The 19,170-nt window shown below is 42.3% G+C and overlaps 2 protein-coding genes and 1 long non-coding RNA gene across 4 annotated transcripts; 2 read left to right on the plus strand and 1 right to left on the minus strand.

The window, feature by feature from the left end:
- The first annotated feature begins 82 nt into the window (after window positions 1-82).
- Window positions 83-11,454, plus strand: LOC147159227 (uncharacterized). The gene is made up of 5 exons (XR_015090495.1): window positions 83-205; window positions 604-678; window positions 6,559-6,660; window positions 9,869-9,927; window positions 11,360-11,454. It is a non-coding gene; the product is annotated as an uncharacterized LOC147159227 (long non-coding RNA).
- Window positions 3,367-4,633, plus strand: tnnt2c (troponin T2c, cardiac). The gene has a single exon (XM_086059178.1). The coding sequence runs from the start codon at window positions 3,469-3,471 to the stop codon at window positions 4,264-4,266; it is 798 nt and encodes a 265-aa protein (XP_085915304.1). The 5' UTR covers window positions 3,367-3,468; the 3' UTR covers window positions 4,267-4,633.
- A 672-nt stretch (window positions 11,455-12,126) lies between the features above and the next one.
- Window positions 12,127-18,759, minus strand: syt10 (synaptotagmin X). 2 transcript variants are annotated; one of them, XM_086059132.1, is made up of 7 exons: window positions 18,397-18,759; window positions 17,172-17,571; window positions 15,346-15,907; window positions 14,611-14,731; window positions 14,043-14,214; window positions 13,841-13,970; window positions 12,127-13,550 (listed from the first exon to the last, which is right to left on the minus strand). In XM_086059132.1, the coding sequence occupies exons 1-7, from the start codon at window positions 18,596-18,598 to the stop codon at window positions 13,479-13,481; spliced, it is 1,659 nt and encodes a 552-aa protein (XP_085915258.1). In that variant the 5' UTR covers window positions 18,599-18,759; the 3' UTR covers window positions 12,127-13,478. The 2 variants fall into 2 exon arrangements, with proteins under 2 accessions (XP_085915258.1, XP_085915257.1); XM_086059131.1 differs by having other exon boundaries at window positions 18,382-18,759.
- Between the last annotated feature and the right edge of the window lie 411 nt (window positions 18,760-19,170).

The following is a 19,170-nucleotide window of genomic DNA, read 5'->3' on the forward strand; positions in this document are numbered from 1 at the left end:
ATACAGACACTTTAAAACTTTATTGATAACACTTTTAAACGTTTATTGATATCATGATGCTCTACTCAACATCCGGGTTACTTGCACCTGCGCTGTGTTTGTACATGCTTGTACAATTTTCTCTTGACTCGGCTAATTAATTGGGCAATGGACATCACCTCAAGGCAAGCCCAAGCATAGCCTGCTTGACACGTTTTCACGCCATGTATGTTGATGATATGTGCATAAGTTATATGAGCTGTGTCGCCCAAATTGCTTCTTAACGACGAAAGTATTCCGATCCATTCAATACTTGGAACATTTTTTTGTGTGCTAGGCTGAGCTAGCAATGATGGATTCGAGAAACGCAACAAAAACTCGACGATAAATTTAAGTGAAGGCGCACAATTTAGTTGTTTTAATTTAACTAACTCACGTTTCGTGCTGTATAAGTTGACGATATGTGGTTAAGCAAACCTGTAAATGAATGCTAATATATAGGCTAGCGTCCCGTGTACTAGTGCTCGGGCTAATTTCCGACCGTAAGGAATGAATTAGTGAACATTACTTGTAACCTAACCATGATTAAATCTCTTTTCTCCATCTCTCTCTCTCTTTTAATAGTTCAAAACTACAGGAAAATTGCACATTTCTACCTGGCTTTCACAATCAAATTCTATTTTGGATACACTGTGATGGGTGAGTAATACAACTTCTTTTTTTTTTTGTAACTTGATATTTATATTACCCAGCATGGTGCACGAGTGGTTAACACGTCTACCTCACAGCTACGACGTTTTGGGTTCAAATACCAGCTCCAGTCTTACTGGTCGAAAGGGAGATGCATGTTAAAAGTAAAAAAAAAAAAACTGTTTTCTTTTAAACCATTCCAATGAAAAACTACTGTACGGACCCAAACCTCTTGTACTACACAATATTGGCCAGTAGAGGTCCTTCAAGGTCTCTATCGTGCATCCAGTTACTTTAACACTCCTGAATAATTGAGGTGAGTAAGAAAACATAACATTTCCTCTAAAATCAGTTTTAAACACTCACTTATGCAGGGCCACTCGTGAATTTTTGGATGCAAAGTCATCAATTAGTTGATTGTATTACAAATGCTGTGAAATGTCAAAATTGATACTCTTATGATCGCCACGCCACTTCAGCACTCTTGTGCCATTGATGAGTGGAGGTAAGTCTTAATCAGCTACATTTTTGAAAAGCTCCGCTCAGCAGAGGCAATTGAATCATGCAGGGTTACTGTTGCTAGTGAAAAATGGACCATCTTGACACTATAGGTCGTTTAATGACCGCTTGTACTTTTGCGCATGCTATTCTGTATGCCCAAAATGTAAATTTTGTTATAGTTCTGTAACTGTCTGCTGTCTTCTTTTTGCAAAAGTATTGTGACACCCTGGTGGGAAAAGGTGAAAGTCAAAACAACCAGATTGACTCCCATCCCAGCAACAAATTCCTTGGGTGTCCAAGTATGTGTTTTAACATACTTGGCCAATAAATATTGTGATTGTGATTCTGCTATTTTTAGTTGTCAGTTGTTCGTGGCCACCAGCAGAGTATCCTGCTTGGCGGCCTGGGAGCACCTGCTGCACTCATTTTGCGCTCCGGCATGTTTGCTCAACAGGCCGTTCCCGCCGGGTGTCCAGGTTTTCCCCGTGGCATCTTAAGGCCGCGTTTAGTTTATCTTCATATAGAGATTTCCAGCCAGCCTGGAACTCAACCCTGGTCTGAAGATAATGAGTTCTACTGGGTGGAAGGGGGCGCAAAGGGGCCATTTTAATTGGGATTCCCGGGTGCCAGAAAGAGAGAGAGAGAGAGAGCACCTGTCCCTGCCATCACTTAGCTAGCTCATCCTTCCCAAAGGCGCCTTTTGTCCTTTTCCACAAATAACCCCAAGACTTGTGAAGGCCTTCCTGCACGTCACTATATAAATGTCGCAGCGCAGGAGCAATTTCTCCAACTAATCCACTGTGCCGAGAGCCTGGGAAAAGCTGAAACATTTTAATTACATTCCAGAGCGAAGACGGAGACATGTAAATGTTGACAGACGGATGGATGGATGTAAAGAAGGATGAATGGAAAGTCGTGGCTAGATGGAATAAATAAAGGAAAGCTAACCCCTGTGTGAACCTTTCAACATGAACTTTACACGTGCGATTACCCATCAGGCCTTAGGCACTAACTGTAAGTGTTAGCGTTAGTGCACAGAATACAATCACGATGGGGTTTTGAAGGTTCTTCGCAGTTAGTGTGCCTAATTAAGATGAACTAAATTGTACGCCTAGTCTAAGAAATGAATGGTCTTTGATGAGCCTAAGAAGAGTCTTAGGCTACAATCAAACCAAAGATGAAACATTGCTTTGCCTCACATTTCCAAGACTAGACTAGAAGACTCTTTGAGTCTTAGAAGAGGTCTAAATACTCCCCCAAAGGAGTTGTTATAATCTCTATGGATTTGTGAACAAGTCGAGTACATCAGTGGACTATCCTCTGCCAAATGGCAGCTCTATTAGTCACGGATAAGTTAGGCCATTTTATTGATAGCAGGTGCTAAATGTCAATTGATTGTTTGTTTTTCCATTGTCAAAAGCAAAGTTCCCAGTGAGGGCTCTCCATTGGGAATTGTGACAACTCGCATCCACAATTTTTACAGTCGTGACTCGTAGGGTGTCTCTGACATTGTGGTATGCTTTGTGGTTGGACTTTCACGAGCTTGATTGGTGGCAATGGTTCTGAAAATTATTCTCCCGATTTGTGGCAATTGTGCAAAAAATAAGATCTTTAGTCGACTATTGTGGGCCAACGGTCAGATTTGTTAATCAAGGGGCAAGTTGGTGGCTAGTTTACTAATACTGACATTATTACTGCATCCTCCATGGTGTCTTTTGTTTTGTTTTGTTGTTGTTGTTGCATTCCTTTAGTCAGCGACAGCTGGTCAGTTTTGTGATTGTGTAACTCGTGGTTGCCTCTGATGTCCTTAAGACTTGCAATTGGCTTTGTCAAAGGACTCTGACGTATTTAAACAATCTAGATTGATTAATGCATTCACTGTTCCATAGGCTGCCCCCAGCAATGTCATTGTGAACATTTATAGACTTATTTTGGCACTATAGCTGCTTGCATAGCTTTTCAACAGCCATCCACATGCTTGAATTTTATTGGTCGCGGCCGCACAAGTGTGTAGCGCATCTGTTGTACATCCGAAATAGTCTCTCATGGTGTCTTTACAAAGGAATGAGGAGCGCCATTAGGTCGGACCGGAGCTAGGGGGTCTTTGGGGAGGCGGGGACACGGCTGAAAGACTTGGAGAAAAATAGATGCTCGCATCTGTCTCGTAATCTTTCCTGTGGAGAATTTGGTGTGTCACATGACCCCAGCCAAGTATTAAAAGAGTCAAGCCAGCACTATTTAGAACTCAGTCTTCAGTATCAGTCGGTCTTGGTGGGTCCGCCTGCTCCCAGGAAAGACATGTCGGACACTGAAGAGATCCTGGAGGAACAGGAGGAGTACGATCAGGAGGAGGAAGAACAAAAAGAGGAGGAGTATGAGGAACAAGAGGTGGAGGAGAATGACAAACCGGAGTCCAAACGCCGACCCAAGACCACGTATGTGCCCAACATTGCACCGCCCAAGCTGCCGGAGGGCGAGAAGGTGGATTTTGACGACCTTCACCGCAAGCGCGTAGAGAAGGACTTCAATGACCTGCAGGGCCTTATCGAGCTGCACTTCTCCAACCGGCAAAAGGAGGAGGAGGAGCTGGTGGCCCTACGTAACCGCATCGAAGGGCGCCGCTCGGACCGGGCCGAGCAGCAGCGGGAGCGCGCCGAGCAAGAACGCAAACGCCAGGCCCAGTTGACGGAGGAGCGAGTGCGGCGTGAGGAGGAGGCGGCCAAACTGCGCGCCGAAGAAGAGGCCAAGAAGAAGAAGATCTTTACCAACAAGTCCTTCGGAGGCTACCTGCAGAAGGTGGACCAGAAGAAGGGCAAGAAGCTGACAGCACGCGAAGAGAAGAAGAAAGCGCTGCTGGAGCGCCGCAAGCCGCTCAACATCGACCACCTCAGCCAGGACAAACTGGCCGAGAAGGCGCAGGACCTGTGGGGGTGGCTCCACCAGCTCCACGGCGAGAAGTTCGAGCTTGCCGAGAAGCTCAAGCGGCAGAAGTACGACATCTACGTGCTGCGCAATCGCGTTAGTGACCACCAGCGCGGGTCCAAGGCAACCAAGACATCCCGTGGCGCCAAGGGAAAGTCCGGCTCCTGGAAGTGACTGAAAACACAGACTTTTTTTCTTTTCTTTTTTTTTAGCCATCAGCTGTCCTAATGGCCACTCATAAACACACTCTGTTATTGTTTGTTCACACTATGAATATTAAATTTGCTTGTTTGGTGGCATGCTTTTCGATTTTTTTAATCCTGAAATTTCAAAGTTGAACAATGTAGTATGGGTACAACTTTAAATGAGATGATAAAAATGTAAGAAGTATGATTCAGTAAAGTTGTACATCAGTCTCCCAGTGCACAATGTCCTCCTGCAACAGACCAAATGTATTTGTGTGATTGACGTTAATGCCCACAGGGGGTGCTAGAGCACCAACATTAAAAACATTTTTTTTTAAATAAAATGTGGAAATGAATGTAGTCTAGACCAGTTGTTCTCAACTGGTATCAGCCTCGGACCTATATTTTCCTACTTTCACTAAGTCGTGATCCACTTTAATGGAAGTTAAGAACCATAAAGAAAATGGATCGTTAAAAGCCTTTGGAGATAAACATATTTTTATTTGAATTGATTTCATATTATTATTACATCTTGGTACTTTTTTAAAAGTCCCTTACCCAAAATAATAGCATTTCTCGCACAAGATGTCAACAATAATGCTATTAACAAATAAAAGGAAACTCCAACCTGGGATACACTTTTAAAGGGGAAGTCAACTCGCAATTTTTTTTGGGGGGGGGGCAGTAATATGTTCTATGCAGCCCCGCTAGTCTAAATATGGTATTCCAGTTAATATTGCGTTAGTGGAATAAGAGTCAAGCAGCCAAATCCAGCTGTTTTTATCCATCTCAGGGTGCGGCCAATTGCTCAGCTGGCCAATTTTGATGTCATCTTCAGTCGACAGCAAGTAGCAAAATGGCCGCCCCCTGAGATGGATAAAAACGGTTGGATTTTGCTGCATAACTCATATTCCACAAATGTAATATTAATCAGAATGTTTAGACTAGTGAGGTCACATATAACATTATTGTCAAGTAATGTTTAATGTTAACTTCCACTTTAAGTATTTCATTAGAGAGTGTGGTCCTCACTTTACAGCAACTAACTGAGCATGACTTGCTGGGCCACGTGGGCACATATTGTTACACTGCACAAACCCGTTAACTTGTGCACCATATTTGTCCTTGAAATGTTTTATGTCGGAACTGTTGTCAACCAAGAGCACCCTGTAATTTTTTTGCAACCTGTCTGTGACACGCACGCATCATGGGTCCGCCACCCACTTTTGAGTCGCAACACATGAGCTGAGAATCACTGGTCGAGAGTCGAGACTGGCTTAAGTACAAGTTTTATGTGTGGATTAATTTTTTTGTCTTCTTACAGACACTGTATTTTGGACAATTTATCAAAGTTGCCGCTCGAGGGGGGATGTTCACCGTTTTAGGTCAACAGTAGACTAAAGTGCAGCCGCGTTGCGCTTTTTCACTGTTAGTCAATGGACTTTATGCTCTCAAGGCTGTGACAGGCCATTACACAACCCCTTCCCAGATGTGGCTTTATGCCATCCGGTCACCATGGAGACTGGGAGAGCCCGTCCGTCCATACTGTCAGTCCTCCGCCCACCTACGCGAACACTTTGCTACTCCAGCTTCAAGGTGAGCGCTTTGTATTGATGACGGCGTGGAAGGGATGGGGAGGAAAAATGGCCCTAACGGACATTTTAATGGGCTTCCTGACCACGCTTCCAAAGAACGGCATGTTCCCGCTCGATGACGCGACAGGTGGCTGATGGGAGGTGTACACTTTATCTACCTGCCCTGCTGTGCGTCCCGCTAGCAAGCTGATGAATTGTGTCCCGTTGGAGAAGAGAACACACGTGTGGATACATAACAACAGCTTGGGGGCCAGACTCGTTAGCACCCCACAGATAAGTTAGTATCTGTGCCACAAAGATTGACAGGCCTCAGCTCCGATTGGGGTTTAATTTTCTCCTGTGGATTCAGCCTAATGTCTTGATTACATTTCGTGCTTATAGCATGATATTATAAGCTGAGCCATTATTGCGGATGGGATTTCGGACTATGGAGGTCTTTATTTTACCGAATTTCACTAGTGAGCTTTGAAACTACTGTACTTATTTTTACTTAAAAAACTAAATATTATGTAGATTGATGGGACGTTTCCTGTGTGCTACCGTCTGCAGTGATGGGGGGACCAAAAAGGTGGAGCTGGACAGTGGACACACACGCACACACAATTTGTTGATTGCTCGTTAGAGAATTAATGAAGTTAGCGTTGTGATTAATTTCATATTTAAAAGTAACTGCTCTGGCGTTGCAGGTCCTGCAGCCGTCTACCGACCGACCCTGCTTTGGTGCTGCAAACCCTGTGGTCGTCAGAACACCCCTACTTCTCCTTAAAGAACTGTTGCTGTTAACACAAGTAAACTTGAGTTTATATTGTTTTTAATCAAATTTATTAATTAAATTTAAATTTGAAAGCACAATTCCAGGGTGACAGTAGAAAGAAATATCCAGCATTAGCAGGCGGATAAATTAGCCTGCTCCAGAGAGGGCGTCGTTCAGGCCTCCGCTTCAGCGTCCTCCAAATTGAGGTGGGACTCGATGGCGTCCAGAGGCATGAACAAGATTTGGGCGCCTAGGACAGCACATTCATCTCAGTCTAGTCTTAAAGCCGCACGCCCCCGCAAGCCCGCTCAAAGATTTTATGCCACTGTGCCCAATTGGCGGGGGCATGAAGCTTTAGCTGTTGCTTGTGTGCTTTACTCGTTGGATAAGAATAGCAACAGCAAACGACGTCATCCCCCCTAACCTTTGCTGTGTTCTACTGCTTTTACCACATTTATAGCATTCCCCTTTTGGTCTGACAAACCTTATCATCAACCGTTGTTAGCATCAAGGAAATTTCTTTCATCAGTTGCTCTGACCATTAACGGTGTCAGAAGCTCGCTAAAATTGTTGTTGCATTAATATAGCTGTTTTTTCCTAAAATTGTTTTTCTTCTTAATTCATTTATCTCTTTAAGTTATTGTTTATTATATTTGGTGTAAATAATCAAAGAAAGCAACATTTATAAAATATTTACTACTTAATCATTTTACATGATTACCATCTTACACCTTTTTGAAAGAGAGAATTTTGTGAAAACGTTGGTCCCATCGTTGGAAAAAAGATTTTGAGATCATCCTAAATCCTTGAGGTCAAAATTCTATCAATTCAAACCCGACTAATATTAACAGAAAGTAACCCAAACCTTACAACTGTTACTCATCTACATGCCCTGATAAAAAGTTAAGATGATGCCAAGTGAACACATGAAACACATTCAGTCATTCATAATGTCAACATTTTACAATTGCAAACACATAACATAAGTTTATTGTTCAGGCGGGTTCTCCCAAAAAGTTTTGTTGTTGTTTTCATTTGTTATGTGAGGAATAAGCGCGGTTAGGAAAATGGACGGATGGATCTTTGGGGGTCTTCTGGAGGATTCCGCATTCCAGAGATGGCGATGGTCAACTGTGGAGTTAAAACAGTCTCTGGGAGATGGCAGGACAAAAATGAAGTTCTTTTGTCTTTGATGATATTGCAAAAATTAGCAACCGGACAATGTTCCCTTCACTATCCAAGCTGACTTTGGGCGAGAGCTGGTGAACAGCCTGAACTGGTCGCCAGCCAATCGCGGTGAATCTTTTTTTTATTTTTTATTTATTTTTTATTTTTTATTTTTTTTTTTTATTTTTTTTTTATTTTTATTTTTATTTTTTTTTTTTTTTTTTTTTTTTTAAGTGAACTGCAATATTTAACATACATACATTCAGTTAACCACATCTAGGAATGTCCTGGTCAATTTGTCTGTTTTAAAAATCAAATGTAAGAACAAAAGTTTCCCCACCCCTGCTTGATGATGATTTCATATCATTACTTGACTATTATATTGGTGTCATGCCACTTATATCGTAGCTCACTTGAGGAAGGTCACATCTCGTTCCCGATCGGCTCGTTGTGGGCCGCCGGATTATGACTGGTGCTCCCAAACTGTGACGTCTGACGAACGTTCACATTTAGATTCACACTCACGTTCTCCATTGTTGGTCTCTTGGGTGATTCATGGCCACTCCTACACACGTGTGTTTGCCATCGAAAAGTGTCAGGGTGGTCAGGATGGATGAATCACAGTCTATTAGCAACGTCATAGCTGCGAGATGTGTGTTGAGCCATGGTGAAACACTTCCATTGGGGCTCAAACTACTCTAATTGTGGTTCTTGAGGCTAATTTGAGGATTCCTGAGTCACACAGTACATGAGCAGCATGTACTGTGTGACAACTTAAAGCTTTACCTTCAAGAGTAGTACAATGTTGTTGTTTTTCCAAAATCGGATGTATTGATTTAGTTCTTTATTTTAGCTGTTTCTAAAGTTCAAAGTGCTTCCATGCTTCTGTAGACTGCTTTTACTAATGACTTGGAGAGCAGAAAGGAGGCAGTTTACAAAAGATTCAGTGTTGCCAACTTAGCAATTTGGTTTCTATATTTAGCCTCCCTCTCGAGTTCAATTCCTGCTAGGAAAAACGACAGAGTGGCACCATTTTCATATTGTTTTCTGTATGACAAGGAAGGAGTCCAGCGGAAGAGAGGAAGTCAATTGCACTGAACATTGCCATACACGATGCCCATTTATAGAGTAGGTTACAAAAGCATTCATTGATCCACATTGAAAATGTTTGACCCGAGGTATGTGCATCAGCTGAGCCAAAAAGTTTGACGGCTCATTTTGTGAGATAAAATTGTTGAACATATAACATTTTTGTTTATTAAGGATTGTGTTATACATAAACACTTGACAAAAAAAGAAATAACGTCACAAGAACAAATATTTACTGTATTTCTCTTATTTTGTGGACGTTGATGCAAGTTGATCCGAGGGGGGAAATCAGATTTTTATTTTGTATCAGAAGACCCAAATCCCAAAAAGTAAAATGAAAAAATATGTATTTTTTTAACGCCATATTGCACCCAGTCACAAATCAGTATGCAAACATGCAATCTAAAAACAGTTGGGTCAAAAGTAACCCAATTATTAAAAAGGGACCGATCCACTATATGGGTCAATTTGACCCAACTTTTAGGTTGTTTTATACAAAATGACCCAATTTTTTGACCCAAGAAAAGGATCTTACTAATATTTATGAGGTTTTTTTTTTACACTAAAAGACCCATTTCTTGACTCAAAGTTGGGTCAAATTGACCCAAGTAGAGGATCGGTCCATTTTTTACTCATATATTAATTTTTTTACCCTAACTGTTTTTAGAGTGTGTAGGGCTCTATTTTGGTTCCCAGTGACTCTGGCACGAAGCACGCTGTAAATCTGTGCATGGGCGTGCTAGACTAAGTTTTGGTAATTCTAAATTAATAAAGTAAAAAATTACTTAGTTACAAACCACATCAAGACAAGGCGTTCTAGATCTTTTTCATTTTTATAACCTCATTTAATAACGCAATGATAAAAAAACAACAACATGTTACCACATCTACTTTGAAGGTGTTGAATATCTGAATGCAACCTCCCAGAGTGACCACCAGCTTCCAAAAGTTTGCAATTATTCCTTTTTTTTCCTCTTCCTGTCAAGATGCATCAAGCGAAGGCGGACGAGTGATGAGAGCGGATTCTCACGCTCACACCCATGGGGTAAAACATCTATTTATAAATGCGTAGAGCGTCAATATGTTTTCCACCCCTGCATTTTGCTCGACGCTTTATGAAAATATGCATGTCTGTTGTGCTTATACTCCCTGAATGCGATCTAATAAACGTATTCATTAAGCTTGCTATTTCTTATATGGTTATGTACTTAACGGATAATTGATTAGGTTCACATTTGTCAACATGAGTGTAATGAACATTTGCCAGAGAAGGCTCTTACTGTACATGGGATCAGATAATCATCTTTAGAATTGGTGAAGCAGCACGTGACTCATGTACCCCCTGTTCCACATAACAGTAAACAATTAGTGACATAGCTTCTTGCAATAAATAAACTAAAAAAGCAACTCTTGGTGTCTCATATAGAAAAAGTATATCATGCATACTTTTAGCTACTATTATAATTTCATATTTTTACAAAATGCTCTCTCTCCAAAGTCGTCATTCATTTTAATGGTGGTGCCATAAAACCGCCCATTAAGGGCCATAATAGCTGGTGACATTACATAACTGTCTACCCATTTAGCCCCTTAACGCCGATTGTCCTTGGAATTGGAGTGCGAGCAACCAGCGTGCTATTAGCGTTGTAACTTTTGACCCGTCGTGTGTGCAGTGGAAAGTCTCTTTGTAATGATAAAATGGAGCCGTCGACGCTTGAAGCACAAACACCCGACGGATTTAATACAACACAATTTCCTCCCTCATAAATATTCATGCTAGTGCTTGCGAAGAAAAATCTCAATTTATTAGTCGAGCGACAATCTGCTGCAGTATTAATCTTAAATTAAAGAAGTAGTGCAGCAGGCTACTAATAGCTTTGTTTTCATTTTCAACCTGTTAATTTTGGCATGTAAAATATATACAATTAGCTTGGTTGGGCATAAACATGCAATTTCCTCCAAACTTGGTGGGGAAATAAATTGCGTACATTTCTGTAAAGGTACAAATTGTGTGTGTTTTTTTAACGATGAATATCATTTTCTGTCTGTTCAAGACGTTTGCACAGTCCTGTACTCAAATGCAAAGTATGACTAATGCAGCAGCTGCATCGTTGACGTTAGCCCTTGAAAAAAGCCCGTCCACCTGACTTTTCAGCTAAAATTACACATATTAGTGTTCGGGGCAATTAGGCCATCCTAAAGTAGGCCTTTGGAAGTGCTCGTTGCTAAGGGAAACCAACGTTAGCATCGCCACCATTGTGCGGGTCTTGCAGCGCCAGATCAGAATGTTGTCTTCATGTGCGACCATCAAAAAGATGCATTTGTTTTTGTCTAAACCATATTAAAAGCACTTGTAAATCCTTGTGACATTTAACGTATGCTAATGTACACCACTAACAAAGTGAACCACCTTCCTTTGATGATTAATTTCAAAGACTAAAGTAAGCCTAATCTTTTCTTATATTCTTTTACTCCAGATGGTGCTTCAGAAAGTCCCACAAAGTGGGTAAGTTTTGTACATCCACTGGTTTTGAGGGGTTGGGGGTGTTAGAGTAGACAATATTAAGTATTGTACTCTTTGCGTGTTCAATTAACTGAATGGTGAGATTCTGGTGAAGAAGTCCCTTTGCAAAGGTAAATAATTATCAGAAGCTTCTGATGACAAAAGGGTGACGACACTGAAGCCGTGTTCTGGTCAGATTGTGTTCTCGGCTCCCCGTCACATCAATACTTATTGAAAAGTGGGAGAATACGAAAAGTCTCCTCCCATCAGCCCACAATACATTTGTTTACAACTCAATAAAAACAAGAGAATTCCTCTCTCCTCCCTTCTGCAAGTTCCCATAGCTATAAATCAGATTAGAGAAAAACAATCATACATCAGCCTGTCTCTTCCGACAGAGACAGGTACCAGACACATACACTCCCTTATTTTCTCAGGAGTGTGAGACAGATACAATAGACAATCCCATTAATTGAGCTCCACAGCTATAACTAAATCCAAAACGGCTAAAATATAAATTGAAACTGAAAAACAATGTTAATAACTTAACAGGGGGAATGCATTTTTAGATTGGCTGAAAATTACAAGTGGCGCTGCTGCTCTGCAGGCTTCAGAAAGTCAAGCAAAGTCTGTTAAGTCTCATCCAGGACCAGGAGATGTTTAAAAACAACAACAACAACAAAACTCCAGTGATCATGTGATAGAACTGTCGGTTTATTTTGTTAAAATACAAATGAAACTGATACAGCAAATGATACTCCAAACGTGGACTTTGAGTTACAAAAGTTATCACAATCTGTCCAAATCAGGACATGACATGATGTCGTGGTACAGAACGCGTAAGAAACGTCACTCCATTGTCACCAAACAATAGAAATACAACAGCCCCATACTTTTTTTCTCTTTTCATTATGTACAAGTGTAAACAGGACATATTCATCAACTTAAAATTTCCCAAAGAAAAACATAAGAGGCATGCTTAAAATATAATATTGATTTTGAACATTAAGGGTAGTGCACAAGAGAAGCATCATTGTACAGTGTGCTTGTGCTAATATAATAACAGTACATAGCCTTGTTTTTTTTTATTTATTATTATTATTACTGACAAGACACTTGTTGTAGATGCATCAAATAGTTGTATGGCTTTGTGTAAAAAATATATGTACATCTTTATGCCCCCCCACACACACACACACTTTTTTAACTTTTAGCTGTTGAACACTAAATGCCAACATATTAGCTTTTTTGCCAGTTGCTATTTTCTGCAAGTGGATAACGTCTCTTGTCTATAAAGAACAATGTTAAAGAATCTATGTATTTGGAAAGCTAGCAAGCTAGCTATTTTCATAGTACCACATTGACCCACAAGAGGGCACCGCAAAAGTGTTTTTTTTTTAACCCACAACACATCGCACAAGTCGAATGAAACTGATTCTATTTGAGTAGATCAAAGACAAAAACTTGACTAAAATGTTAACATTGCGAGCATCCCAGACCAGAAAAGTAAATTTGTAAATTTTTATTGTAAACAGTTTTTGTTTTTTTATTTTGTTTTTTTAGATGTTAGACTGATGGCATACGATTCCCATTTTCTGAATCACGGGCACGTTTAAACTTGTCCACATTAAAACATCCATTGATAAATCACTGTACACATATATTTTGTACTATTTTATGTAACTGTAAAATTGTTCAGTTGAATGTGGATTACCACAGAACTATCACTTCACTTTTTACTTAGACTGTCATGGTAGACTGAATAATTAACTACAGGCAGGAGTAGTCACATGTGGGAAGTAAATATAAATAAATATGTACTGTATATTATTTGATCTATTTGTACATACTGTTTGTCTGCTACATGTATCAGCTACATTCTTTCCTTCTAATGGTCTTATCCGCTTGCTTTATGACTGATGATGCACTGAGATATAAACCCAGCCCTTCCGCTTTCAGTTTACCTGTTAAATTACTGCTATATTTTTTTTATACCCAAAGTAAAAGCCAGAAAACTGGTAGAAATGCCTTTACGTGATGGACTCATGTCATACAACGTGCTATCAACTTCATAAATTCTTATTGTCGCTACGTCACGGCGTCTGTGGAGGTTTGGGCGATGGACACGAAGCTTGACTCTCAAAGCTTGCCCCCCTTCCAGGCCACTAAAGGATAAAAAAAAATAAAAATATGCATTGACTTCTGTTTTCTGCTTTGACGGGCTGCAGTAAAAAATTAACAGAAAGGTAACTGGGGAAATCCATAACTCGGTTTTTGGTGGATTCCCCCCAATAAATCCTATATCCTGTACTTATTCTGTGTGAAAGCTTTCTACTGAGAGTTCAGGGTTTTATCAGAATTGCCACATCAGCCAATGTCCCGTAGCTCCCTGAAAGGCATCCGTTGCAGATGCTTGTGAAAAGCTTTATTATTTTTAAATTTTAAGAAAGCCTACCTCTCCTAGGGCATGCCAGTGGGTGATGGGTTTTCGTGGGTAAGCCAACATTTCGTTCCAGTGATCCCGTCCGAGGCCTTCGGCGTCCGGCCCCGCGCGACAGACGCCGATCACCTCGTTGTGTCCAACCCTGCCAGCAAGATGTCGTAGCCGTTTTGTTAGCAACACGCTAAGCCGGTTGATGTTGTGCACAAATGCTCACCGATCATAATCCATCACCATAATGGAGAGGCTGACTTGTTCCACATTTTCCGGGGGGATGTCAAAGATGATGGCCTCATTGTACACGGGGTTAAGAGTGCTCTTCTTGGTAGTGGTTTTCCGTTTCTTCAGCCTGCGTCCGTCACAGATTAGGTGGACTTTTACGTATGGATCTGGAAGAAAAAGCATTTTTTTGGGCGAGAGGCAGAGTACATCCTGGACTACTCATGAGCTTGTCACATGTAGACAACCAACCACTCACATTCACACCTATGGACAATTCAGAGTCTTCAATGAACCTAAACATATATGGTCTAGAATTTGGGAGAAAACTGGACTACCGAGATCATGATACAAGGCCAGAGTCGAGATTCGAGCCTTGGACCTCAGATGTGTTGATGCTAGCTAGCATCTCGGACACAGCGTTAACTCCCTATCTCCAATTATGCAATTAATGAGTTTCCGGCACCCTCCCTCTGTGTCGTTCTCCTCTTAGCCACTCTTAATTGGCCACCTGCCATTGAGTCGGGTTTGCGGTCCTGTGAGTGCTTTTTGATGCGTGGGTGTACCTGAAGAGCCTGTGATGTCCATGGCTTTGAGGTTTCGGCATTTGATAACCGTCAGAGTCATCCTCCCTGCTGTAGGGAGGTAGCACAGCGAGTACATGATCTCCCCTAAGTCAACGGTCTCCTGAGGGGGAGAAATGATGACTTTGTTCATGTTATCGTTATGAAATGTGTGTTGACACTCAGGTAGATATGGTTACATAACTTCTCAAACTCGAAGAGCCAGAGTTGTTTTGGGTTGGAGATAAACTGTTACGTCGTCAGCTATTTGATCGCCGTGGCCTTCGTGCACAAGAGTCTTAGCTTAGCAGAATAAAGAGCCTTTAAAGGGGAAGGCAGGTCAAAAATGTTCTTTACAATAATATGTTCTATGTTCTGATTTAATATTTCGTTTGTTGGATATGAATTTAATCCATCTCAGTGGGCAGCCATTTTCAGATGTTCTTAAAAGCATACATTCAAATCTTGGTGAAATTGTTTGACAGTTCTTTAGCCCAGGTACTCTTTTAAGTGTTATTTCTGTTCCTAAATCATAAAATGTGTTGGTCTTCTTTGTTGCTATAATTACGGTTCAGTCCCCAAGAGTTTCTAGAAACGTGGGTGTTCTTGGACTTATGTAAGGCATTTCGATTGCCACTTTCCGAAAAGGTCTGCCTCGCAGGAGAGATTAAGTGTACCCCTCCAAGATAGCTAAAAATAAATGATTGTATTCATCGGCAAGCGTGGACACTGACTCACCGTAGTTGCGGCGTGGATGTCTTTCCACACCACTGCCTCACGAGAAAGGTCAGAGAGCTCAAAGAGGTTGTCCACCACCACCTCACCGATCATGTCATGGCTGGTGAAGCGGTCAAAGTCGTAAACGCTCAGGTGAAGCTTGCGGTTACAGAGCTCGTCGTACACTACAGGGAAGCAGAAGGTCTCATCGAACGTGGGGTTCAGGTTCTTGCGATGGACCCGCGTCTGGAACTTCTTCTTCCTCTCTGGCAGCAGGTAGATCTTCACATAAGGGTCAGAGGTTCCTGTGAAGTCTTTAGCAGGCAGATCCAAGCCTTTGAGGATCCTCACCACCAGCGCTTGCTCCTCATAGTCGTAACGCAGCGAAAAACTGAGCTTTCCACACGTCTCCGCGGGTTCTCTGGGCTCGCCCTCCGAGTCCACAGACTTCTGCTTGTAGAGTTCTGGTTTGATTCTCCCGATACTCGCCGTGGAGGACTGTCGGAAAGGCACCGCGTCCATGCTGAAGTCAAAGCTGTTGACGTTCATCTGGCGTGGAAGGTGGCGTCGGAATGAATTGTGCCTGTGGAGAACGGTGCCTGTGAGGTCATTTGGATAATAGTCTCTCGTCTTTAGAGCCTCAATGCACTTAATGAGGTGAAGCTAAAATGTTGTAAAGCAGCTTCCAATGCAAAAATCATATTCGTCTCAGTCATTCTGGTGAAAAATGTGTTGATGTTCAGTTGAGTTTTATGCTTCGACACAAAAGCACCCTACAGTATACGCCTTCAATCTCCATTTACCTTGCTTCTTTTCAGTGAAAACGCTGTTCACCTTGCCAATCTTGTCACCAAGCAACTAGCCCGCCTCATTTGTTGTAACACATGAACAATCGGCGACGTTCACTCACCTTTTATAACTGAAAATTGACCAAATTATCTCTAAATACTATCTAACTGCAAGCCAAAACTACACTGGTCAGGGTGTTGACACTATGAATTAGAAACATGGTTCTACTGGAAGATGGCAGGCATTTTTCAAATAGTCATACAAAGAAACAAATATGGAGCCAAATGGTTTTATTAAAACACTTGGTTGGTATGTATTTTTAATAGTCTGTCTGGGATGGAGTCTGTATAGCAATATACTAAAACCAAAAATAAAAACAGGGGTAAGCTTGTTAGAATGATGCGAGAAATAACAACATCCGTCATGTCTTTATAGAGCTCATGAGGGTTCGGTATTTTGGCGTTTATTAAGCAATGAACAGGCACTTAAGAGTGCATGGTATTGAAAACAACAGCTTACTCTTCACATGAATAAATAAAAGCAAGGTTTACATCGCAAATGAATACTCGTTGGAATCTTTCGTCTTTGAACGTATTATTGACAGGAGTTAAAGTCACCAGTTAGTGATCTTAAGTGGTGAGTGCATGGTGTGAGGGTCCACACACATACACACAGCTGCCTGCTGCGCCACATCTTTTGGCAACCTGCGGCAATGCTAACTATGGACATTGGCCTTGAAACGCCGTCCTAGAAAACAAAGGCAAAGTGCCGGGTGATTGTTTAATTACTGGGGTGGCTTGCAGGCGTTGTCATGACAGCTGGGTTCACACGTACAGTTGATAGTAGGCTTGCAAGCCTGTGTGACACAGCTCGTGAGCCTGGAGGAGGTTTCCTTATTTTTTTTTTTTAACTGTGAAACACACAATTCCCACATGAGATTGTAAAGGTCAGCGTGACACTGCGTGACTTGGGCCAAACTTGCCCGCAGATGCCGGCCACATGTCAACATGACATTACTGGACAATGTTGGCATTGATGAGTGTGAAACTGGGGGCTACCTGGAGGATGATGTCGGCTCGGTGGTTTGCCTCTGGATCTTGGCCTGATGGCTCAGCTTCTCCCTGAGGGTGGTCTGCACCTCGGCTGGGATGTCCGGCGACGTCTGGCTGATTTTCATGGCTGCCTCCAGGAGCTTGACTGTGCTACGACTGTTTAGCTTCACCTCAGGCGAGTGCTTCTTCTTTTCTTCCAATGGCACTGCTTTATCTGGCAAGGGTGGCGAGTTGTTGTGAGGCGCTTCGAGAAAGGCTACGGGAAGCCCCACATTTCCACGGTGAACCGTCAACGCTTTGCTCTTCCAGAGAGGCCAACACAGCTTCCAAAAGACAAAGAGAGACACCGCCAGCAAGGCCAGGCCACAGAAGCCCACCACCACAGCTAGGAGGCTGATGGAGATGTCTGCAGAAGGGGGAAATGTAGGACACGGCAGTCAGAAAAAACACGCAAATTGGAATCTCGCCAAAGTGTGTGGGAAATGGAGTGTTTAACTTCCAACTCTGGTTGTGGCATTCCACCTCTGTTACTACATAGGAAGCTGGCATTTTGGCCCTGGAGCTCTCAACCCCACCGCTGTACTTTCAACACTTGTGAACAGCTTTTACTTTTCATATAGTACAGGATGCCTCCGTGAGATGCACCGACTTGTTCTACAACCACGTATATTCAGATTTAAAGGCAATGTTTGCAGACAAATATGGTCAGAAAAACAGTTGTTGTTTTTTTGACTAGCCACCTGTTGCTACTTAAGCTTTGTGACTTGCTGTAGTAGACATTTTCATACAAACTTCCATGAAATGATTTCTGTGGGCAGCACGTCATATGAGCGGTCAGCATGTCTGCCACACAGGTCTAAGGTTCAGGGTTCACATTCCAAAAAATGCATGTTAACTTCATTGAAGACTAAATTGTCCGTAAGTTTGTGTTTGCATTGTTGTTTGTCTATATGTGCCCTGCTGTTGTATCTCACCAAAAGTCAGCTTCTTTAAAAAGTTTGAAAGGTTGTTTGTCTTTATGTGCTCTGACATTAACTGGAAACCAGTCCGGAGGGTAACCCACTTCTCTGACCCAAAATCAACTGTGATCAGCTCCAGGGAACAAACAAGATGGACGGACAGTTTTCTGTATCAATACCACTGTGATTATTTCAGTCCACATGCACGCACAATGAAAGTTTGCTGAAGAAAAGAGTAAGGACTTGACTGCATTTACCTGCGTGTCCTTTACCTGGTATGCTGCTGCTCTCCAAGGGGAAAATATCCGAGCATTTCTCCCGGTCCACGTGTCCGGTGAGGCAAAGGTCTGTGACAATCTGCAGAGCCCTCTGGCACAACGTGATGCCGTCCCCGCTCCGGACACTCATGTCTCTTCGGTTAAGCCATTGCATGCCGGAGGAGGACGAGGAGGACCCGGGGCGGCGGGGGTTCATCTGGCCCGCCAGTCACTGGGCTGCCATGCGGCGTAGGCGGGTGGCGGCGGTGGCATCGGCATCCATGCTCGCAGTAGCGGAGATGGTGGTGTTGGTGTGAGTGAGCGAGCGCAACAGGCGGCGTGCAGAGCAGGCAGCCTCCACGCGTGTTGAGTGCGAGACAGTGAGGCGGACCTGTTGCGCGATAGAAGTACAATCCCCCACCTTCCCCAAGCCAACCCCCTTTCCTCATGGGACCGACCACCTGTAGCGCAGAAAATTGTGATCATAATTATTAGAGCATATATAAACAAGCTTCTGCAAGAGAGAGAGGTGGGGGGCTTCCCTAAACGTATTCACCCTCTAATGTCGGGTAAGATAAACATAATATAAGGAGCATCTCCGGGTTTGTTGCAGTTGATGACTACGACCTTTAAATGAATACCTCCATTAAAACCATAATTATTTTTCTACAGGCAGAATTTGACTTCGACTCTCATCAGAAAAATCTTTGCTTCTCAACATTTATTAAGCCAAGGCACAGATTTTACATTACAAAAATCTCATGGCAAACCTATAAGAGACAAAAATCT

The sequence above is a fragment of the Leptonotus elevatus genome, chromosome 17, assembly GCF_054856555.1.
Source record: "Leptonotus elevatus isolate MCC_2025b chromosome 17, RoL_Lele_1.0, whole genome shotgun sequence".
Taxonomy (NCBI): domain Eukaryota; kingdom Metazoa; phylum Chordata; class Actinopteri; order Syngnathiformes; family Syngnathidae; genus Leptonotus; species Leptonotus elevatus.

What these genes read in the sequence shown, in the direction of transcription:
- tnnt2c (XM_086059178.1), top strand. Translation starts at nt 3,469, where the DNA reads ATGTCGGACACTGAAGAGATCCTGGAGGAACAGGAGGAGTACGATCAG.
- syt10 (XM_086059131.1), bottom strand. Translation starts at nt 18,598, where the DNA reads ATGAACCCCCGCCGCCCCGGGTCCTCCTCGTCCTCCTCCGGCATGCAA. An exon ending in GAGCCGACATCATCCTCCAG is followed by an intron (nt 15,908 to 17,171) that starts GTAGCCCCCAGT and finishes CGTTCTCCACAG; the next exon opens with GCACAATTCATTCCGACGCC. An exon ending in ACATCCACGCCGCAACTACG is followed by an intron (nt 14,732 to 15,345) that starts GTGAGTCAGTGT and finishes TCTCCCCCTCAG; the next exon opens with GAGACCGTTGACTTAGGGGA.